The sequence below is a fragment of the Lemur catta genome, chromosome 15 (assembly GCF_020740605.2).
Source record: "Lemur catta isolate mLemCat1 chromosome 15, mLemCat1.pri, whole genome shotgun sequence".
Lineage (NCBI taxonomy): Eukaryota > Metazoa > Chordata > Mammalia > Primates > Lemuridae > Lemur > Lemur catta.
Window position 1 is genome coordinate 6,176,900 of NC_059142.1, and position 21,663 is coordinate 6,198,562.

Here is a 21,663-nt window from a genome sequence, read left to right on the forward strand (position 1 = left end):
ACCCAGCCCTGTGCAGAGAGCTCCCCGGATGGCCCTTCTCTGCCCGCCCCCCTCACTCTCGTGGGCAGGCACCTGCAGGAACTCCTCGCTCTCGTCGCCCATCTCCTCCCGCACTGTGCGGCACTCAGCGCCCAAGTAGTTGCGCAGGTTGACAGCGTGGATGGCAGAGCAAGCCTTCTTGTCGAGTGTGGCCTCCCCTCCGATCCAGTAGTAGATCTCCCAGTTCAGGGAGCCGCTGTCATCCAGAAAGGTCTAGGAGCCAAGGCACCACTGTTCAGCCTTCACTGGGGCCCATCCTGGCTTTCCGGCTGCCCCTGAGAGGCCACTCTCCAGCCCCAGAATGTACTGCCACCTTTGCCTGCCCAGCCCCCCTGGCCTGCCCACCTCCCACATGGCCTCGCTGAACAGAACCAGGAAGGCGGAACTCAGCCACCTGCGATGAGGGCCCTGGGCCCACAGTGTGCCCAGCGCTCACCTTGAGCACGATGTAGCAGTCGGCCTCGTAGAACTTGCCGTGGAAGGCTTCCTCCACCAGCACCGGCACGAAGTTCTCGATCTGCCAGATGGTCAGGCCGGGCAGCTGGCCCACGTCCTCCGTGAAGAACTCAGAGTAGTCGAGGCGCGGCTTTTCCAGGCCCTGGTCCCAGCGCCGCGCCTTCGCCCCAGGGGCTCGGGTGTCCACATTCTCCTGGGGGTCACAGTGCACGACTTAACTCTACGAAGCCACTTAGGCTGGTCTCTCTGCTTACCGCCTACCTCAGGGCCTTTGCACGTGCTGTCCCCACTGCCCATGGTCCCCTCTCCCTCTTGGCCTAGGTCACACAGGCTGCCTTGAGCCCAGCCCAGCCGTGGCCTGGCTTACCTCCTGCTTTTTGTTCTTCTCCTGGGCCACGTCAGACATGCCTTTCAGCACCTGCTTGGCCTGATCATCCTGGGCTGAGTCCTTGCGCCTCCGCAGCCGCATCTTTCGAGCCAGGGGGTCCTTGGGCCCACTCCCTGCTTACGAGGGGGGCAAACCCCTGAGCCCCAGCTGGGCCCGCCCCCTTGGGCATCCAGCCAACCAGGGGCCAAGCCCATCCCCCAGGTCCGGAGAGCTGTATCCCACCCAATTTACAGAGGGATGAGGCGAGATCCAGAGAGGAGCCCCCGTTCCCAGGCCAGACCTTCCCCTCCTCACCAGCTGCCGCTGCGGCCACTGTGGCCGGGGAGGCACCCGCCAGCCGTAGCTGGTTCTGCAGCGAGAAATCGATGTTGTACCACTCAGCAGCGCGGTCAGCAGGCTTGGGTGGCATGACCAAGTTGGGGTTCTCCCTCACGTCCAGGACCTGCCCCATGGGTAAGCAAAGCTGGTGCTGAGGCTGGGTCCCCGGGTCCCTCCCAGCCACACCGTACTCGGTTTCTTGCTCTTTTTGTCTGCAGATGTGAAGTCCGAGAAGCCTGGGGCTGGGGCCAGGGACCTAGGTTCTTGTCCCACCCACCTCTGGGACTAGTTGTGGGGCTTAAATGACACTATCAAGAGTGTTCTGGATGCAGGGATGTGGCTCACCTTCTCCCCATAGCCACCCTGGCACTGGCCACCCCTCCAGGAGGCCTCTGCTGGGGACCCACCCCCAGGGCACAGCCCTCTCCCCACCCTCAGTGAGGGCTGGCCCGCCCTGACCTCGATCTCCGTCAGGAAGTGGATGGCCTCTGGGAGGGTCACCAGGCGGTTCTTGTTCAGGACAAGTTTCCTCAGCTTTGGGCACCTGTGAGGGCAGGGCCAGCTGGGCCTCAGGGAGGTGACAGACAAGGGGGAAGGTGGGGAGACTTCCAGTCCTAGGGGAAGGGAGGCAGGTAGGGCCAGAGGAATGGAGGGGGCCTCTGACCACGCTAGCAGGCACTGTGACATCCAGAGGGGATGGAAGCAGCTGGGTTCCAAACTCATGTGGCACCGGAGCCCTCAGACCTTATCCCTAACAGAACCCTCACAAAGGGTACTCTGGGGAACCCAAACTGGGAATTGCTGGCATGGGACTGTGGTCTTCATCCACAAAGGCACATTAGCCCATCTGTGTGTTGTAGGATGCACCCCAGGGTGGCTTCTGGCTGTGACTGTGTGGCTTTCTGTGCTGTGAGCCCCCAGCTAGCCCCGCCCCCCAGCACCTGCAGAGACTTTCGGGGATGAGCTCCAGGTTGTTGTTGGCGGCCATGAACTCCTCCAGACTGGCCAGCTTGCCGATGCCGGAGGGCAGCCCGTCGAAGTCCAGCTTGTTGGAGTTCAGGTACAGCTTCTTCAGCTTGGTCAGCTTGCAAATGGCCGACTAGAGGGGAGTCAGGTGGGGTGGGGGTCAGGGCCAGGCCCAGCAGCACCCCCACCTCCCCCGAGGGCCCCGGACGCACAGGTAGTGAGGTGAGCTGGTTGCGGGACAGGTTCAAGGTCTCCACATGCACCCACTGGTCGATGCACAGGGACAGCTCCGTGATCTGGTTGCTGCTCAGGTTGAGGCGGCGTAGGCTGGGGAGGGTGTACAGGCACTCGGGCACCCGGGTCAAGTCATTGCAGGACAGGTCCACATCTGGGGTGGGGGGGCACATCAGCTGGGGCCCACACAGCAGGAGCCAGGGGCAGCCAGCCCTAGTGTGAACCCCAGCTCTGCCACCTGCAGGCTGTGTGGCCTTAGGCAAGTAACAACCTCTCTGTCCAATCTGTCCATTTGGAGCAACTCCCTCACCGTGGGTGGGTCTAGGCGTAAAGTTAGTGCTCACGATTTGATGTTATTAGTAGTGGGCGTGATGACAGAAACAGTCACCACATAGCCGTATCCCTTTCCCTCTGGGAAGTGGCCCAGGAAGCAGGGTCCGACCCCCTTTGACCACGAGGAAGCAAGAGAGCTCGGAGGGACCTGACCTGCGAGGTTGCTCAGGCCCTCCAGGCTGGTGGGGAGGTTGCTCTGGGTGCGCTGAGTATTCCGCAGGTGCAGGGTCTGCAGGGCTGTCATTGCCGGGAGCTGCCTGCAGGGTGACTAGAGAGTCAGGGCAGGGCAGGGCCCACCTAGGGGGTGTTGAGCACAGGGCCTGGAGGGGCAGGCCCAAGAGCCTGGGGCCCAGAGGGCAGGTATGTGGCCATGTCTGCCTGAGGGGACAAGACCAAGGGTGGCTGCAGGGCAGGGTAGATGGGAGGACAGGACTGACTGGGGGGTGTGACACTTAGGGGCCGGGCCTGGGCCTGAGGGGCGACTGCACAGGAGGGATGGTGGCGTGGCTGGGCCTGAGGGGGAAGGTCAGGGCCCTCCCTGGGGAGCAAGGGGCAGGCCAGACTCCCGGGGCAGCTTCCGCTGTGGTGTGACCGGAGGGGCACCCACCGCAGCTGTGCGTGCAGCAGCGGGTTCCCGTTGAGCACGAGCGTCTGCAGGTGCACCAGGCGGCGCATCTGCGGGGGCAAGCTCTCCAGGCGGTTCTCGCTGAGGTCCAGGTACAGCAGGTCGGTGAGGTTGATGAAGAGCTGGTTGGGGATGGCGTCGATGCTGCGGGCGGGCAGGGGCTGCCAGGGTCAGCGCCAGACCCCCCGGGCCCACCCAGCCCCGAGCCCGCCCCACCGCGCCAGCACCTGTTGTGGCCAAGGTTTAGCACCAGCATGTTCTTGGCGTTCTCCAGCTCCCGCGGGCACTCCGTCAGCTGGTTGTGGCTCAAGTCCTGGGTGGAATGAGCAAGGCCCAGGCCGGGGTGTCTCCACCCTGCCTCTGCCAGGCTCGGAATCAGGCAGGGCATGGGGGAAGGGGAGGTAGATGAGGGAGCTTCAGGGCCAAAGGGAGACAGCTGGGACCTTGGCAGGAAGGGTGCCCGAGTTAGGGATCTAATTCTAGGAGTGACCTCAGGGGAGGCACTGCCCATGCCAAGCCTCAGTTTCCCCATCTGTAAAATGGAATCACAATGGCCCCAGGGACTTTTATGGTACGTGGGCACTGACTGGGCTGACTGGCACAAGGGCGAGGTGGGTGGGTAACACTGACCAGGACTGAGAGGTCATCCAACTTGAAGATGTCATCGGGCACTCCAGAATTCTTCAGGCTATTGGCTCGGGCCACAATAGCCTGGGGATAAACCGTAAGGGTCCATGATTCCTGGCTTCCACCCCCAGGAAGAAGCAGAGAGGCTGGGCACAGGACTACCTCAGGAGGCCCACCGGAGGCCAGGCCTGAGTGCTGTCCCCTCTCTGGTATCTGTTCAAACAATCCCTCCACCTCGCAGGTTCTTCTTATCCTTCCAGTGAGCTCCTAGTCATACGTCAAAGTCCAACTCAAATGTGCCCCAGAGCCCAGCACAGGGCCCTCAGGAACATTTTATGCTCAAACAATGCCCCCTTCTTCTTAATTCCAGAAGGCAAGATGGGGGTGTAGGTCTGAGTTGGGTTTTAGAACAAGAGACGACTGGACCAAAGAAATCAGAATGAGGACTGGGAGAAAGTCTCACTTTGTCTTCCCTGAGGCAGAAACCTCCCCACACTATGTACGTGCAGCAAACACAGGGACGAGAGTGGACAGGGCCAGGGAATGGTGCCGTGACTGCAAGCAACGACAGGAGCAACGGCAGCCACCTGACACTCTCCAGCCTAATGTCCCTGCGGCACCACGCTGCTGCCCCATGTGGTCATCGCTGACACTCCCAACCACCATATTTGCAGACGAGGCCCAGAAAGCAGAAGGGACTTGTCCAAGGTCACGTAGCCAGGAAGTGGCAGAGTTCAGCTTTGAACTCGGGGAGCCCAAGTCCAGATGCTGTGCCCCTTACATCTCCAGGGCTCTGGCCTTGGATGAGAGGACCCTTGCTGAGGCCCACAGGGTTTGGCCAGGGGCCTGATGTTCCAGAATGTCAGAGCACCCTCCTGGCCAAACCCCACCCAACCCCAGTTCTACCACTGCCTGGCTGTGTGACCTGGTGCCAAGTAACCTGCCTTGGTGGCCATGTTGCCTCCTCTGTGACACTGGTGTTGGTCAGGAGTATGTGAAAAAAATCCACATAGAACAGTTGGAACGCTGCTCAGTCTGTACTGGCTATTAATATCGTAGCTGTTGTTCAAAATCAGTGGTGGAAATTTGGATTTTTTTTTAACCTTTTTCCCCCACAGAATTCTCTGATCCATATAGGTTATTTTACGCAAGGTATTGCAACTTCTTGCAACAAGACGGCCCCTCTTGTGACACCTGGGCCCCTGAGCCTGACATGGAGGTGAGCAGAGATGCTGGCCCACCCTGGGGTTTGGCCCTGCCCTTACTTCCTGGCCAGACTCCAGCCCCAAGCCCCAGGCCCCGTGGCCTCCTGGCCAGCACTCACCCGCAGCGATGGCAGGCTGGACAGCTCCCCGTGAAGTGTGGTCAGGTTGTTGTGGCTCACGGACAAGTGTTCCTGGGCAGGGACAGGAGAGCAGAGGCTCAGTGGGGTGGGTGGGGTGTCCAGAGTCCCTGTCTGCCACCACCACGTTGTACCATCCCGGAGGGCCCTTGGCCATACAGGTGAACTCCACGTCTGCAGCCTCCCTCCTGCACAGACCCAGCCTCTTCTTGCATACCTCTCAGGATGGGAGCTCACTCCCTCTCTGCCAGCTCTGCACACAGCTGTTAGTGTTTTTCCTCTCTCAGGAGAAGCTGCCTGTCTCCTCCGAGACTCTGCCCACCTGGCTCAGCCATAGGGACCCTCCCTGCCCACCCAAGCCCTTACCAGCTTCTGCAGGGCAGCCAGCTCCTCTGGCAGGTAGCAGAGGCCAGTGCGGTTCAGCTTCAGCCATCGCAAGCTGGTCATGGCCTTGACATTCTCAGGGAAGTAGCCGCCCTAGGGGGTGGGAGGATGTCATGGTGAGGCTTGTCTGGGAGTGTGGAGTCCCTGCTCCACTCCCTGTCACGGCCCACTGCCCACAGGAGCCTTTGGGGAGCAAAAGAGCCAGTTCTCACCAGCTGTGAGAGCAGGAACGTGTCACTTCATCACTCTGTGCCTCAATTTCTTCACCATAAAATGGGACTAATAAAAGCCCCCACATGACAAAAGTGTTGGCCTAAGATTTGTCTCTCTTGCTAGATTCAGTCCCAGGAGGGCCAGCACAAAACTGGCCTGTTCCAGGTGATATCCCAGCACCTCGATTCATGGTTAGCTTGGCTCAAATCCCTTCACCTGGCATTCCAGGCCCTGACTAGGCTGCCTGGGGTGGGGGTTCCCCAGAACCTCTGCGAAGGCCCCACCTGTGCCCTCACCTTGCCATCAGCATACAAGTGACTCATGGTGGGACCAAAACCCTGCCGTGCAGAGGCCATGGTTCCCAACCCTGCCCGGGCACAGCCTCGTTCTCATTGCCCACAAGAGGATGCCCACCTCAGCACCTCCAGCCCTTGTGGCATGAAGTCTGGGGCAGCATGTGCCATCAGTGCCCTTGGCTGCTGCCCCCTTCCCCCTGTGGCCACATTCTCAGCTGGTGATTTAGCCTCTCTCGCAGTCCAGTGAAGACAAAGGGACACCTCAGGTAAGGATGGTGGGGATGGAGACAGGGAAAAGGGGGTGGCTGCCTGCTGTTAGTGTCAAAGGTGTGTACACATGTGGGTAAATGCAGGAAAAACCTGCCCGCCTTCTCGGCCCCAGCCCCTGGCTCACACCTAAACCGACCCCAGCCAGACTCTGCCCCTCACCCACCTCACAGGCCAGGCTGAACCCCGGCCGGCCAGCTCTCCTCTCCCCTCCTTCTCTGCTCCCCCGCTTTGGTCCTACACTGCCCACCTGTTCTTGAGTCCCTAGAACCTCCCTTCTCGCCAACTGGCTGTGGCAGGCTGGGCTCCAGACCCTGTCCCCCTGCTATATCAGTTCAGCAGCTGCTCACACAACTGCCACCCAAGATCTCGCACACCTGCCTGACACACCAACAAATCTCATTACATCCCTTGTGTCCAAGAGGGCTACTTTTAAGCCACTTTGCTGGATGAGAAAGCCCAGGCTCCGAGAGGGGAAGTGACTTGCTCAAGACCACACAGGATGGGAGTGGTGGTGGCGGGGACAGGGCAGTGATGAGCTGTCTCCAGACCCGCCCCTGGGCAGCCTGGCCACCGGTCCTGAGTCAGGGCCTGGCTTGGGTGTGTGACCTCAGAGGGGCGGGGAGGCGGGAGCACAGGCTCACCCACCCCGCCATGCCTCTCTCCAGCCCGGGGCGGAGAACAGGGACACAGGGTGGTGGCTCCCAGCCGGCCCCTCAGCGTGACTCCGAGCCCAGGCGTCTGCCCGGGGGCCGCGGTGCCTCGGCCTTCCCAAGCGGGCACTGGGCGGAGGCCTCGGTGGTCTGCTCGGGCAGCGGGAGGCCGGGGGAGAGCCCCACCCAGCCCTGCCGAGGTCCCGGGCGGCGCGCAGGACCCGGAGGCGGCCGGGACAGGAAGCGGGCGCCGGCGCGGGCGGGCGGAAGGGAAGGCCCGCGGGGAGGCTCGGCTTGCCGCCCGCCCGGCTCACCTTGAAGTCGTTGCCGCTGAGGTCCACGCCGCGCACGAACGGCAGCACCCCGGTAGCCTCCATGGCGCCGCTCTCGCTGCCGGGCCGGGCGCGGGGGTGGCCCGGGGAGCCGCGGGCTGGGCCAGCGCCGGCCCCGCCCCTTTAACCCGCCCGCGCCCGCCGCCAGGGGAAGCCGGCTCCGCGCCCTACACCTGGCGCACCCGGGTCGCTCTGCTGGGAGGCGCAGGCCCGCTGGGCCTCAGCTTCCCCGTCTGTGCGGCGACTGGAGAGGCCGGGAGGATGCAGGCCCCCGTGCTCGAGCAGGAGGCTTCCACAACCTCCGCGCTCAAAGCCCAGCGCCCCAGGCCAGGCCTTCACGGCCGCAGGTCCAGACACTGCCCGCCGGGCCGCTGCACGGCTGAAGGTCACCGTGACCCCGGAGAGATCCCAGACCCAGGCCCGGGGGCGCAGGGGCCCAGAAAGTGTCTGCGCGTGGGACCCCGGGTGCCTAACTCCGGCTTCTGGCTCTGTTTCCTGAGGAAATGCTTCCTAGGGTTGTCGCCAGAAGCAAATGGACAAATGCATGTGTTGCTGGCAGCACGCAGCATACGCCCGGCAAGCGGCCCGTTATTCCCGCTTACTGCCAGCACCCCTTGTGTATTCGTTGCTGCTGCCCCCCTACAAGGGGGCTGCAGAAGAGCCGCGTTCGTCTCGGTCCGGCTGTTCACGCTGCCCCGCCCGGGCGGCATGTGGCAGGCCCCATACCTGGGCCGCAGCTCATACATGCACGACCACCTTTCGCAGGAGTAGAGGGGTCTACCCCTTTTACACGAGAAAAAACTGAGGCCTGGGTGGAGAAGGGCCCACACAAGGTCGCACGGAGCAGATGGCAGGGGTGGGCTCTCTTGCCCAGCTGTGTGCCTCCAGCAGGCCCACAGATAATTATGAGGCCACCAAGGACTTCCTGCAGAGGTGACCTAAGAGGTCGGAGGCGCGGGCCTCTGGCCAGCTTGCCGCCTGACTGCCAGGCCTTGGAAAGAGCGTAGGCCAGACAGCCTTCTCCAAAGCGAAGGCTCACATTACAAACGCACAGGCCACCGGAGGACAGCCACTAACACCACCTGTCGCGAGCTCGGAATGCAGCCTGGCGCCTTTAAATTCGGAGTGCGGCAGGTAGTCCCGCCCCCTAGGGGGCGTGGCCTACCCGTCATAGGCTGAGCCGAGCAGTATTTTGGAACCTGTTCGCGGGAGTCCAGCGCTCCGATTGGAGCTAGGGCCTGCCTGTCTGCATGCCTCTGGGTCAGCGGCTTCCCCCGGGCCCTGGGCGTTCGGTTCCCGGGTGCTTCACGTTCCATTCCCAGGCGTTCCGGGCTTAGGGGCCCGGTGGACCCGTTGCGTCCTCCAGTCGCTGCGCAGACGCCAAGACGCAGGTACGGCCGGAGCGCCGAGGGGCAGCCCCGGGGGTCACCCAGTCCCGGGCGTGGCGCGCGTCCCGGATGCAGATCGGAGGCGTGGCCCGCGGTCTCCGCCGGGGAAGGAGGGGAGGGCTCGGGGCCCCAGGGCTCGAGTTCGAGTCCCAGCCCTGCCCCTTCCTGTCTCGGGCATTTTACTTGGTTTCCCTGGGCCTTGGTGTCTTCTCCTGTGAACCGGGCTGCAACAGGCCCACCTAGGGGTGGTTGCGTGGCCTGCTCAACCCTGGCCCAGGGCAGGCGGGTTTGGCGGAGGAGGGTAAGGGCAGGCGGCATCCAGGGCTGGGCCGTACAGCTGGGTTATTTTTAACCACCCACGCCCTCTCTCCCTTCCTGGAGTTGGAAGGCTGCGGGTTGGGGCCTGTGCGACCCCTCCAAGAGCAAGGCTGAATCCCAGTTTCGACAGGTGGAGGGTCTTTAAATAGCTTTACAGTTTGCAAAGTGGATTCCCGGTCCCGCCGGGGGTGGGTGGCAATACTGATCCCCGTGTCACAGATGAGGAAGGTGAAACTGGCTCTGGGGCCGTGGTGGGTCACCCGTCTGGCCTAGGACCGCCCCAGAGCCCGTCTTATTTTTAGTCTGGGGCAAATGCGCGGGTGTCCGGGCTCAGTCACATAGTGCTTCAGTCTTCAGCTACTCCAGGCCTTTTGTCACCTGGCAACTGAGCCCCTGGCACCCATAGCATAGCAGGGAGGACAGAAGTCCTTGGTGCCCCAGTAGGCTGTGACCTCATGGTCATCTCTGAGGCCTCCCCAGCAAGACCTCTGCCTGGTGTGGTCACACATCCCCCTCAGCTCTCAGTGCCTGAGGACAGTGTCCCCTCGCAGAACCTGAGGCTGGGGCTTGGTCGACTGGACCCTGGGAGATATCTGCGTCCACTTCCCAAGTGCCTGGCCCCACCCAGCCACACACTGCAGGGTCGCTCACTCTCCTTGCCACTGCCTGTGCCATTGGCCTTTAGGCCCTCATCTTACCTTCTTTGTTGCTTGGCTTCCTGGCAGCTGAGGATAACCCCCGAGCCCCCCAACAGCATCCCAAGCCCCAGAGGCCCAGATAGCCCTCTGTCTGGGGGCACTGGGCAGCCCTCTGGGTCAGTCTCTAGAGCTGCCCCTGACAGTGGGGCTTCGGCCTTGGCTTGCACATGCTCATTGGCCTCCCCGGGCCGCCTGGGCCATCTCGCTGCTTGTTCTCTCACTTGGTAGCTGTGCGTCTGGGGGCTGCTACCAAGATTTGGGGCTTTGCCCCTGAGCATCACACAGGTGCCTGCCAAAGGTCTGAGAGGCTCCCCCAGGCAAGCTGTCTGGGACCCCAAATTGCTGGTCTTCTCTGGGCTTTGGGTTCCTCCTGAGAGGGTATCAGGGAGGGCTGCTGTGCCCGGCCCTTGTTGGGAACCTGGAAGAGGCAGCCTCTGAGGACCTGGCCGTGTGGCACAGGGAAGACCTATTGGACTCTGGGGGTGGATGAGAATCTGGAGGCTTTGCATTCGTGGGTTTGAGACCTCAGCACTCGCTGTGTGGTTTGGCAGCCTGCAGCTCTATAAAATAGGGGTGGTCATGATAAGACCCACCTCACGGGTCTTTGGTGATGTCAGGGGTCCTGGAAGGTGGGTGGAGGGTGATGGGCCCTTCCCCTAGCTGCCACAGGGCCTTTGTGAGCTCTTCTTTCCAGGGGTGGGTTGCTTGCAGGTTTGGAGGAGAGGGCTTGGGCGCTCCCCATCTCCTTGCAAGAAATGGGGACTTGGAGCCCCAAAGCCCAAGTTCCAACCGCAGCCCCGCCCCTTCCTGTCTTGGGCACTTCACTTGGTTCCCCAGGGCCTTGGTGTCCTCCCCTGGGAATGGGTGGCCCTTTTCTCATGAGACATTCTCAGAAAGCCCCCGAGGGCTTGACTGTTACCCCAGCACGATGGCAGCCAGAGCTCCCGCCCACACTGGCCCCGCTGCCAGCCTGGCTGCCCGCAGCCTGAGCTGTTGCTGCACCCCTGGCTCTCTTACAGGCCGACCATGGCAGAGTTCTCCCAGAAACGGGGGAAGCGGCGTGGCGACGAGGGGCTGGGCAGCGTGGTGGACTTCCTCCTGGCCAATGCCCGCCTGGTGCTGGGTGTGGGCGGGGCTGCCGTGCTGGGCATTGCCACCCTGGCTGTGAAGCGGGTAAGACCAGGCTGGGTGGGTCATGCCTGAGGCTCCCAGAGGAGGATGACAGGGTTGGGGCCTGCACAGAGTCCAGGGTTGGTGGGGACTACCCAAGGCTGGTGCTGGAACCCAGGGCACCTGCTTCTCCCCAGCACCCTGGTTTGCTTTGCCCCTGGGCTTTGCCGTGGCTGCCCAGGCTTCGGATGCTCTGATCTGTGTCCCTCTGCCTGCAGTTCATTGACAGGGCCACTAGCCCACAGGATGAGGATGACACCAAGGGGGACAGCTGGAAGGAACTGAGCCTTCTAAAGGCTACACCGAACCTGCAGCCCCGGCCCCCGCCTGCTGCCCTCAGCCAACCTGTATTGCCCCCGGCCCCCCTGCCCTCTGCCCCAGGTGAGTGGCACCCCTTGCCTTCTGACATGGGTGGGTACCTCTTTGGTGGTCACATTCAGGAGATGCAGCCCAGGCTCTGTCGCTGACGGATGCTGTGACCCTACCCATGTCTCTTCCCCTCTCCAGGCCATGGGCTCCTCAGACACTTAATGGGGATTGTGTTTCTTTGCCCTCCTACCAGAGCGAGGTGACAGCATTGATAGTGGGGAGCCTCAGATGGGGAAACTGAGGCTTGGAGAGGGGCAGGACCTCTCCCACTTTGCACGAAGCTGTCGTAGCTGTAGGGCCAGGGTGATGGACTCTGGGACAACGAGCACTGCTCATCAAGTGCTCACTGTATGACAGGATGTGAACTAAGTGCTTTGTCAGGCGTCATAACTGATGAGGAAAGTGAGGGGCAGGGACATCACAGAGCTAGTCATCAGGTAGGGTTCTGTTCTGACTGGTTCCCTGTCCCTTCAATCTGCAGAGGGTCCTGCAGATACTGATCCTCAGGTGCCACCTCAGCTCAGCTCTCCAGCACCACTGTGCCTGACATTCCAGGAGAAGCTGCTGGCGTTTGAGCGGGACCACGTGACCATCCCAGCAGCCCAGGTGGCTTTGGCCAAACAGCTGGCTGGTGACATTGCCCTGGAGCTGCAGGCTTACTTGCGGAGCAAGTTCTCAGAACTGCCCTTTGGGGCACTTGTGCCCCAGGGGCCGCTCTACGATGGGCTCCAGGCGGGGGCCGCCGACCACGTGCGTCTCCTGGTACCGCTGGTGTTGGAGCCGGGCCTGTGGAGCCTGGTGCCGGGTGTGGACACTGTGGCGAGGGACCCTCGCTGCTGGGCTGTGCGCAGGACTCAGCTTGAGTTCCGCCCCCGAGGGAGCAGCCCCTGGGACCGCTTCCTGGTGGGAGGCTACCTCTCCTCCCGCGTCCTGCTGGAGCTGCTCCGCAAGGCACTGGCTGCCTCCGTCAACTGGCCAGCCATCGGCAGCCTTCTCGGGTGCCTGATCCGGCCCAGCCTGGCCTCGGAGGAGCTTCTACTAGAGGTACAGCACGAGGGCCTGGAGCTCACAGCAGCTGTGCTCGTGGCAGTCCCTGGGGCCGATGCTGACGACCGCCTCCTGTTGGCCTGGCCCCTGGAGGGGCTGGCTGGGAACCTCTGGCTGCAGGATTTGTACCCAGTAGAGGCTGCCAGGCTGCGGGCCCTAGATGACCATGACTCTGGGACCCGCCGACGGCTGCTGCTGCTGCTATGTGGCATCTGTCGAGGCCACTTGGCCCTGGGACTGCTGGGCCTGAGCCACCTGACCCAAGTGGTTCTGCATCTGGGTGAGGAGGATGTGGATTGGGCGGAGGCGGCCTTGGGAGAGCGCTTCCTGCAGGCCCTGGAGCTGCTCATCGGCAGCCTGGAGCGGGCCAGCCTGCCCTGCCACTTCAACCCTTGCGTGAACCTCTTTGACAGCTTGTGCGAGGAGGAGATTGACGACATTGGCTACGCACTGTACAGTGGCCTACAGGCACCTGAGAGGCTGCTCCAGAGGGGTGGGGACAGGGGTGGCCGGCAAGTTTTCTGATGCTGGTGAGCTGTGCTCGTCTCCCAGGGATTTGGAGAGTGGGTTTTCTCTTGCGTTTAGCCAGGATGAAAGAGGGTACATTACCCCACCCAGGGCATTGGTGTGTGCTTGGGCTGTGATCACCAGGATCCCTGAGCCTGGAGATTGGGTCACCGTCACCTGAGTGCAGCTGGGCTGCCTTGGCAGTGTGGAGTGCCAGCCACTCACGCAGGAGCCTCGAGTTCCTCTGGGGTCAACCCCAGGACTTTGGGCTCTGCCCATCATCACCAGCAACGAATCCACTTATAGAATGTGGCTCCTGCCATCCGAGGCAGGGATGAAGGCAGTTCAGTTTTTCTGCTGAGAGTGATTTAATGCTTTCCTTGGGCACCAGCTCCAGGCACCTTGAGGCATCTGGTGCCAGGTGTAAGTATCATGTTTGTTCCATCCCCTGGGGCCGGAGTCACCTGGTGTCCCTGGAGGACAGCTTTTTGGTTGTTAGAGGATGGCATTTTCCCGATGTCTTCTGAGCGGTTAGTTTTCTTGTTCTCTTCAGGCTCCGGAGCAGGAGCTCAGTGTGACTTGCTGCCCACCTGATACCTCCGGGGAAGGCCTTCCCCACCCAACTAGGTGAGTTTTCAGGCAGCCGAGGGCCGTTACTTGCTGGGGGGAGCTGAGGCCCTGTACTGTCTGCCTTGCCCGCAGCTGGGGTGTCCCACTGTCGCTCCTGGCCCCACTGGGGAGCAGAGGATGTGCCCCTTCTAGAGAGGCCTGGTGCGCAGACGGGGCCCCTGCAGTGTGCCATGTGAACTGCTCTCAGCCGATGTCTGTATTCTGACTTTGAAGTCGGGCAGAAGTAGCAGGGGCCTAGAGGAGGGAGATTCCACCTCTCCTCCCAGGTGCCCCTCCTGTCTTTGGTATTCTTCCTGCTGAAACAAAGCTATGCCTTGAAGAATGTGAACAAGAATAAAAGGAAAAAATTCTAACGTGTTTGTAACTTGTGCTGGGTAAAGGGGTCTTGGCGCTGTCACATGTGGCTGTTTGGGGTTTTCTGAAAGTCCTGTGGCTTGGCCTGGCAGCTTGGCAAGAGGCCTTGAGATCAGTTTGGAGGTGGTAGGGTTTATTTTAAAATGTAGTGTTGGCCGGGCGCGGTGGCTCATGCCTGTAATCCTAGCACTCTGGGGGGCCGAGGCGGGTGGATCGTTCGAGGTCAGAAGTTCGAGACCAGCCTGAGCAAGAGTGAGACCCCGTGTCTACTAAAAATAGAAATAAATTATCTGGCCAACTAAAAATATATATACAAAAAATTAGCCGGGCATGGCGGCGCATGTCTGTAGTCCCAGCTACTCGGGAGGCTGAGGTAGTAGGATCGCTTAAGCCCAGGAGTTTGAGGTTGCTGTGAGCTAGGCTGATGCCACGGCACTCACTCTAGCTGGGGCAACAGAGCGAGACTCTGTCTCAAAAAAAAAAAAAAAAATGTAGTGTCTTTGGGCCGGGTGCCGTGGCTCACGCCAGTAATCCTAGCACTCTGGGAGACCAAGGGAGGAGGATCGCTCGAGGTCAGGAGTTCGAGACCAGCCTGAGCAAGAGCAAGACCCTGTCTCTACTAAAAGTAGAAAGAAATGATCTAGACAGCTAAAAATATATACAGAAAAAAATTAGCGGGGCGTGGTGGGACATGCCTGTACTCCCAGCTACTCGGGAGGCTGAGGCAGGAGGATGGCTTGAGCCCAGGAGTTTGAGGTTGCTGAGCTAGGCTGACGCCATGACCTCTAGCCCAGGCAACAGAGCGAGACTGTCTCAAAAAAAAATTAAATAAAATAAAAAAATAAATAAATAGGCAGGGCGCGGTAGCTCACACCTGTAATCCTAGCCCTCTGGGAGGCCGAGGCAGGTGGATTGCTCGAGGTCAGGAGTTTGAGACCAGCCTGAGTGAGACCCCGTCTCTACTAAGAATAGAGATAAAAATTATCTGGACAACTAGGAATATATATAGAAAAAATTAGCTGGGCATGGTGGCACATGCCTGTAGTCCCAGCTACTTGGGAGGCTGAGGCAGTAGGATCGCTTAAACCCAGGAGTTTGATTTGAGGCTGCTGTGAGCTAGGCTGACGCCACGGCACTCACTCTAGCCCGGGCAACAAAGTGAGACTCTGTCTCAAAAAAAATAAAAATAAATAAATAAAAAATAAATTAAAAAAAAATAAATAAATAAAATGTAGTGCCTTAATCTGTTCAGACTGCTGTAACAAAATGCCATTGACTGGGTGGCTTAGAAACAACAGAAATTTATTTCTTACACTTTTGGAGACTGGAAGTCCCAGATCGAGGCACCAACAGATCCTGCATCCTGGTTCATAGGTGTCACCTTCTAGCTGTGTCCTCACGTGGTGGCGGGGGGGCGGGGGGGGGGAGGGATTTCCCCAGGGTCTCTTGGAAGGACACTGAGCCCAACCATGTGAAACCCACACTCATGACTTAATCACCTCCCAAAAGCCCTACCTTTTAACACTATCAATTTAGGGGTTTCAGCAGTTAGGATTGCAGCATATAAATCTGTGGAGGACACAAACTTTTAGTCCGTAACAAGTAAGTTACGTGGAGGGAGAAAGTTAACAGTCTTAGTGTGAAGTCTTGCTTTAGCAATGGGAACCAACTAGTTCAAGTTTTGTTTCTAAGGCTAACTGCCAAGCCCAATGTCATGCCGGCCAGCCCTTTCTGGGCCCTTCAGCCAGGTCCCATCAGTTCAGATACCTCCTTTCTCCACCTCCCTTGCCTCTCCGTGTGGCCCCACAAGTAGGGAGCAAATTCAGCCCCCCTCGTGCAGGTGAGAAGCCAGAGCATCTCAGCGTTCCCCAGGAGCCAAAGTCGGGCTCACTTCCTGTCACCACAGATGACAGATGAGGCCTGGGGAGGGCTCTGGGCCATGGGGACTCTGGCCACCGCAGCCGGGCCCTTTTCACTTGCTTCAGCCCTTCCCACACCATTGTATCTCCTCGGGGGACGCCCCTACCCCTTCCCACTGTGGCTGCAGGAGGCAAGGGGAGCATGACAGTATGGGGCAGGGGTGGGGTGGGGGTGATGCAGGCCTCCAGGTACAGGGCGAGGCACAGAGGCTGCAGCAAGAGGCAAGCGGTGGGGGACTGGCTTAGTCAGGGCCTGTTCTAGTCTCTCGGTCAGGAGCTGCAGCCGGGCCTTGGGCCCTGGTGCTTTGAGCCATTTTACTGGCAGAGGGTCGGCAAGGGAGCAGCCCGGGCAAAGCCTGTGCCTTGATCCTCCCATCTATAAAATGGGGAATCGGGGACACCTACATCCCGGGTGGCTGTGAGGTTTACCTGGGGTGGCAACGCTGACCCAGCTCCTGGCACACAGTGAACTGCCCTGGAATGAGAAACTGCTGGGCCTCGCTGCCCCTGCCCTTTCCACTTCTCGATGCCCCAGCACAGCAAGGCCCTCCCAGGTGCCAGGCGAGCCCACTGGTCACGAGGCCGGAGGCTGCTGTCCAGGAAGTGAGCTTGGTTTAGAACCCTTCTTAGGCAACCAGCCCCACCAAGCCTGGTGTGGGCCGCTCTGTGGAGGCCAACTGCTTCCGGCAGCTCTGAATGCTCTTGTCATTCTGTGGTTTTGTAGGGAAAAAACCAAGATGAGTTAAAAGGGAGAGAAATTTCACGGTTACATCACCTCGTTAATGTCGGGGGCTTTATTTCTAGCTGGAGAACTGGACACAAGCCACCGTTTTTGCTAGGAGCCTTCTCAGGACCTGCGTCCTGGGCTGGCACGGTCCTGGGCTCCCACCAGCTGCAAGACGTGCTGCTGGGAAATCCCACCCTCTGCCCTTTGACCCGAGGACGATTCCAGCTCTGCCTGCCTGTGGGAGCCACATGTGGACTCAGCCCAGGCCCCAAATGTCTTTGTGCTTAGAACCTTCCACTGTGGCGGCAAAACGTGTCACTCCAACTGCTTGTTTTAGCTTTACCAAGTGACCCCTAGCCAAGAGACTGTGGTGAGGCACAGCCTGTGGCCACATGATTCTACTTGCTCAGAATGCAGGGATCACCAGACCGGGCGGGGAGGGAAGGGGGCACAGCAAAATGGAGAATAGAAACTTATTAATTTAAAAAGTCACCTATAGATCATCTTGGCTAACTGAATAAAACTCACCAAATAGAAAATGTCCCCTTTTAGTAAACCCACTTCTTCCAATACCTAGCTACAGGGCAGTCCCTCAAGGGGAGATCATTATCTCCCCAGAGCTTACCTGTCTAACTGGCTTCCATCTTTGCTATTAAAAAAAAAAGGAAAAACAACTCTGAACAGTTTCTGTGCACACACCTTTCTCATTAAGAGATTCCTGCGAGCGGACAGCATTCGAATGTTGCTCAGATCCTGAAGGACTGGGCCAAATTGGGTTCTAGTCAGGTTAGAAAACACACCTCCTCCCAACCCAAGCCCCAAATAGCGGGGAGCAGAGCAGAAAGGTCAGTGGCTGGGTCTGAGAAATGGAAATAAATGCACCCGCTGCCACTCCATACTGCAACTTCCAAATTGACTTTGGAATGGAAAAGTGAAAGTGTTGACTCATACTCCCACCAGCAGTGCAGACACTTTGTCACTTGCACCAAGGAAGAGCAAAGTCACTTCATCATCAGCCTGAGGAGCCCTCAGCTACAGAAGTCTTGCTGGCCCCAGCCTCCCCGAAGTACACCCGCTTGGAAGCAGTGCCCAGGCACTCGAGGAGGGTGCGGCCTTGCCTCTGCACAGGTCCTTTCCCCAGCCTGCCTCCAAGGGGGGGAATCCTTCAAGTGGGCCTTGAGGTCACACCTCAGAGCCCCCAGGCACAGACACCAGAGCCTGAGGAGGCTCTAGGGCAGGGGTGGGTGGGAGGTGCTCCAACCTCTGCCCCCTGAAATGAGAAACCCTCAAGCTGGTATACCATTTATGTCTGTAACATTCACTTTTTTTTGTAATCAGAAAACGCCTTAAAAAAAAAAACCTACCCAATTTATTGAGGAAGCTAAGGTTGTAGTGGACAAAACCCAAGCCTATCAGAAGGCAAGCACCCATGACTGGCCAACGCTCCCGATCATCTCTGCACCACTCGCCACTTCCCGAGACATCTGGCCCAGCTAGTTCAGCGGGCTGAGGCCTCTGGCAGGCAGGGAGGCCAGACTCACAGGGTCACTCGCTTGCATGGACTTCTGCAGGAACTTTCCAGGCTCAGATTGCAGGCACTGATGCTCTCCCAGTGTGTGGGCTGGCGGTCTAAGACCCAGGTGAGCAAGCTGAACCGGGGCCACCTTGTGTTCTAGTCCGAGACACCTGGACACTGAACAAAATCCAGCTGAATGTGAACACCCCAAGTTCTTGGCTGCATTCTAGGAAAAGCAGGTGGTGAATTCACCCCAGAGGACAGTGGGGGTCTCTGCCTGGTGTCATGGCAGCTGGCATCTTCAGGTGTGGGCACCAGCGCTGCTGGGCACATTGGCCCTAGCTCCAGGGGAGTGGCTGGCTGGCACTAGGTTTCAAGGCCAGCTTAGATGCTTGGTAGGGGAAGGCACTTAACCCACCAGAACCTTGGTTTCCTCCATAAAATGACAGATGCTGTCCTGCAGGCAGCCAGGAGGCTGAAATCATGAGACTCCTTGCCCAGTGCCCAATCTTGGTCGGGCCCAGCAAGGCGGGGAATGCGTATCATTTTCTTCTTGGTCTTGCATTGCACAAGCTGCAGGAGATGGGGTTCAACACGAGGGTCAAAAACCTCCAGTCAGTGAGTGGGTGAATGAGTGGGTGAGTAGAAAAAAAAAAAACCCCAAACTTCCAGTTAACTGGGGGGGCAATCTCCTGTTGCACCGCATGCTGCTAACCTGACCGTGCAGGCAGGCTTCATTTGCGAAGTTTTAATTGCAACTGAGCCGACTGTAACCTCCCACCAGAGAGCCTCACAGCTGAATAAGAACACCCCATTGCAGACACGCCACTGAGGCTCCAGGGACAAAGGCCCATGCCTAGGGTAGCAGACTGGGCCAGGGGAGTTGGGGGCCAAGCCTGGGTCTGTCCAACCTTAGAGGCCCGGCCCTTTCCATGGTGCAGCCCAATCCTGCAGTCCGTGGTCTTGGCACACAAAGGAGTTACCTGTGGAAACACCACAAATGCACCTGGTGTCCAGAGTCTATGAAGAACTCCTACAACTCAACGACAAAAACGCAAAATGACCCAATTTAAAAATGGGTAAAGGATTCAAATAGACATTTCTCCAAAGAATATATACCAATGGCTAGTAGTAAGCCCATGAAGAAATGGTCAATGTCACTAGATAAATGCAAGTCAAAACCATAATGAGATGCCACTTCTCACCGACCAGGATGGCTATGATACAAAAAAAACAAATAACACTGTTGATGAGGATCTGCGCGCACGGCTGGTGAGTGTAAAATGGCGCAGCCACCGTGCAACAGTTTGGTGGTGCATTACGATGTTAAAACATGGAGTTACCATATAACCCAGCAAGTCTACTCCTAGGCATATGCCCAAAATAACTGAAAATAATCAAACACTCCTATATATGTTCACAGAAACACTATTCACAACAGCCAAAAGGCAGACACAACCGAAATGTCCCAAAAACTGATAGATGGAAGACAAAAAGTAGACTGGTGGTTGCTGGGGGCTGGGAGGGCAAAAGCCCACGAATGCAGGGCCATGACCCACACCACTGGCTGAGATGCTCCAGGAACAATTCCAAGAATTTGCACTTGTAAAAATTCCTCCCAGACGGCAGCCAGGACACAGCCGCTGGTCTCACTGGAGGGTATGGGCAGAGAATCCCAAGACCAGAGAACAGTTCCAGTTTCTGACCAAGTCGCACCTCCTCTCTGCTCATCTCCTAAACCGTACAACAGAGCCCATGAGGCTGTACGTTATTCATAATGTTCTTGTGAAGGCGAACAAGGACCATGAGCACCACTGGAGCACGGGCAACGGGAAGTTAGTGTTCTGAGTCTCGCCTTGGGCATTTTCTCAGCACCAAGGGACAAACTGTGAGGTGGAAAGAAGGCAGGCTCAGTGCTTGCCATACGGACAGGTGGGCTGGCAGGGGACCACCAGAACAGTGGCTTGTGAAAGGCCCGAGGGTGAGAGCTCCCTGTAGCACTGGCCGGCGTTCGTGCCCGTCACTCCTGCAAACGTCCCCTGGATGCTCTGTACTGTCACTGGGCAGAGTGCAGGGCTGAATTCTTTCTTGAGGCACACGGACTCTGGAGTCCCGGCTTTTAGGTGAAAAGGGAATGAAGCTGCTTCTGCAGGCAGAACAAGGGCTACTTCCCTGTGTTACACCCTCCTCCTCGGGATGTCCAGGCTTTCCAGAGCCTGCCCAGTGCTGGCTGCTCACTCAGGGGTTCTGCAAGGGAAGGAAGCCTCTTTTTGTTTTTTTGAGACAGGGTCTCACTATGTTCCCCTGGCTGGTTTCAAACTCCTGGGCTCACGAAGCAACCCTCCCACCCCAGCCTCCTAAGTAGCTGGGGCACTTCTTGCTTTGCACCAGTGTCTACTGCTAACTGTGACCTGCCTAACTAGTGACTATCCTTGGGGCAGAGGGTCACAGGAAGCAGATGTGTGACTTCTCAGCAGTGGGTACGGTCATTCCTGAGCCCTGGGCAGAGGGCCCCTGTCCAGTAGCGCTGACCTTCGCAAGACAACGAACGGCCACCTGGTCCTGGTTAACTCATTAGGGGGCCGGAGGCAGGTCTGAGAAACTGGCCCTCACTACCCTACCCTGCCCTCATCTGTTCTGAGGACAGAAAGGACGAGTGTGTCCAGGCTGGTGGCAAAGGCTGCACTTCCGGGGTTTCTTAGCTGTAGACGCTGGGTCTGAGGAGTTGGCCCGGGGTCTTTTGCTTCTGGCTTCTGGCCCCTCGGTTCTTCCTCTCCCTCCTGGCCACGGTGGGGCTCCCAAAGTCCCTGTGGAAGGAGTTAGGGGAAGACCGAGTTTAGAACAGACACACTGAAGTGGCAAGAAATACAGGTCATGTGTTGGGTGGGGCATGTCCCAACTTTTACTCAGTCATGTATACCTCACAGGCCAGGCCCCCCTCACTCACCATAAGCTCAAGATAGGACGTGTTTTCCATCTTATGTGACCCGACACCTCCTCTAAAGAAGCCTAAGCTCCTGGAGACATTGTCCCATGCTCATTGCCCTCGTAAGGGGGCACTGGTGTCACTGTGCTGGCCCTTTATAAGAGGTAGAAACCCAAGCAGGCAGCAAAGACAAGCAGTCTGTGACCTACAGCCTGCTCTCTACCTGCCATGCAAGGGGACCTGAGCTCTGACCTCTCCAGACCCTAAACAGGCCTATAGCTGCTGGCTAGCCGACAACCAGGATAATCCATCAGTTGGCCTGGAAGTCAGATGCCACTTCCATCCAAGTAGGAAGACGAGTGGCCCTGGTATTCCTGAAGTGTGCAGGCCACACTGCTCTCACACACGGAAAATGTGGGTCTGTCACAGCAACGCTGTCTCTTGTCCCTGCAGCACTGGCAGGCGGCTCTAAGGCCGATGCTTTTTACTGAGTCCCTGGGTTCCTCTTGTACATGCAGAGCTGGTGTTACAGTCACCACCGGAGACTGACTCCTTTAAAAAACAGGAGCCCTATGAAAGTAGACAGGTACCATCTTATTGTTGAGGAAACTGAGGCAAGAG

The 21,663-nt window shown here is 58.7% G+C and overlaps 3 protein-coding genes across 7 annotated transcripts in view; 1 reads left to right on the top strand and 2 right to left on the bottom strand.

The window, feature by feature from the left end:
* The window catches only part of FLII (FLII actin remodeling protein), a 12,830-nt gene extending 5,209 nt beyond the window's left edge, over positions 1–7,621 (bottom strand). Inside the window, exons 1-14 of one of the 2 annotated variants that reach the window (XM_045526902.1) lie at positions 7,456–7,621; positions 5,695–5,805; positions 5,311–5,382; positions 3,990–4,070; positions 3,587–3,672; positions 3,342–3,503; positions 2,888–2,991; positions 2,380–2,555; positions 2,143–2,300; positions 1,661–1,745; positions 1,178–1,325; positions 863–999; positions 476–688; positions 73–252 (exon numbers count right to left, since the gene is read on the bottom strand). In XM_045526902.1, coding sequence (XP_045382858.1) covers positions 73–252; positions 476–688; positions 863–999; positions 1,178–1,325; positions 1,661–1,745; positions 2,143–2,300; positions 2,380–2,555; positions 2,888–2,991; positions 3,342–3,503; positions 3,587–3,672; positions 3,990–4,070; positions 5,311–5,382; positions 5,695–5,805; positions 7,456–7,518 — 1,776 coding nt within the window. In that variant the 5' untranslated portion in view covers positions 7,519–7,621. The remainder of the gene's footprint in view (positions 1–72; positions 253–475; positions 689–862; positions 1,000–1,177; positions 1,326–1,660; positions 1,746–2,142; positions 2,301–2,379; positions 2,556–2,887; positions 2,992–3,341; positions 3,504–3,586; positions 3,673–3,989; positions 4,071–5,310; positions 5,383–5,694; positions 5,806–7,455) is intronic. The other variant, XM_045526904.1, reaches the window with a different exon arrangement.
* Positions 7,622–8,658: 1,037 nt separating this feature from the next.
* On the top strand, positions 8,659–13,957 carry MIEF2 (mitochondrial elongation factor 2). 2 transcript variants are annotated; one of them, XR_006729006.1, is made up of 5 exons: positions 8,659–8,864; positions 10,897–11,050; positions 11,266–11,428; positions 11,898–13,393; positions 13,524–13,957. XR_006729006.1 is itself a non-coding variant. In XM_045526907.1 (4 exons), exons 2-4 carry the CDS (start codon positions 10,904–10,906, stop codon positions 12,986–12,988), a joined length of 1,401 nt encoding a protein of 466 aa, XP_045382863.1. In that variant the 5' UTR covers positions 8,659–8,864; positions 10,897–10,903; the 3' UTR covers positions 12,989–13,957. The 2 variants fall into 2 exon arrangements, 1 of the variants encoding a protein (XP_045382863.1); XM_045526907.1 differs by having other exon boundaries at positions 11,898–13,957.
* Positions 13,958–17,946: 3,989 nt separating this feature from the next.
* Positions 17,947–21,663, bottom strand: part of TOP3A (DNA topoisomerase III alpha) — a 32,965-nt gene continuing 29,248 nt past the window's right edge. For all 3 annotated transcript variants that reach the window (XM_045526908.1, XM_045526909.1, XM_045526910.1), the window contains one exon: positions 17,947–20,923. In XM_045526908.1, coding sequence (XP_045382864.1) covers positions 20,745–20,923 — 179 coding nt within the window. In that variant the 3' untranslated portion in view covers positions 17,947–20,744. The remainder of the gene's footprint in view (positions 20,924–21,663) is intronic.

Excerpts from the sequence above, each read along its gene's own strand:
- MIEF2 (XM_045526907.1), top strand. The coding sequence starts at position 10,904 with ATGGCAGAGTTCTCCCAGAAACGGGGGAAGCGGCGTGGCGACGAGGGG. Across the intron at positions 11,051-11,265 it reads CCACCCTGGCTGTGAAGCGG|TTCATTGACAGGGCCACTAG; the intron begins GTAAGACCAGGC and ends CTCTGCCTGCAG. Across the intron at positions 11,429-11,897 it reads CCCCCTGCCCTCTGCCCCAG|AGGGTCCTGCAGATACTGAT; the intron begins GTGAGTGGCACC and ends TTCAATCTGCAG.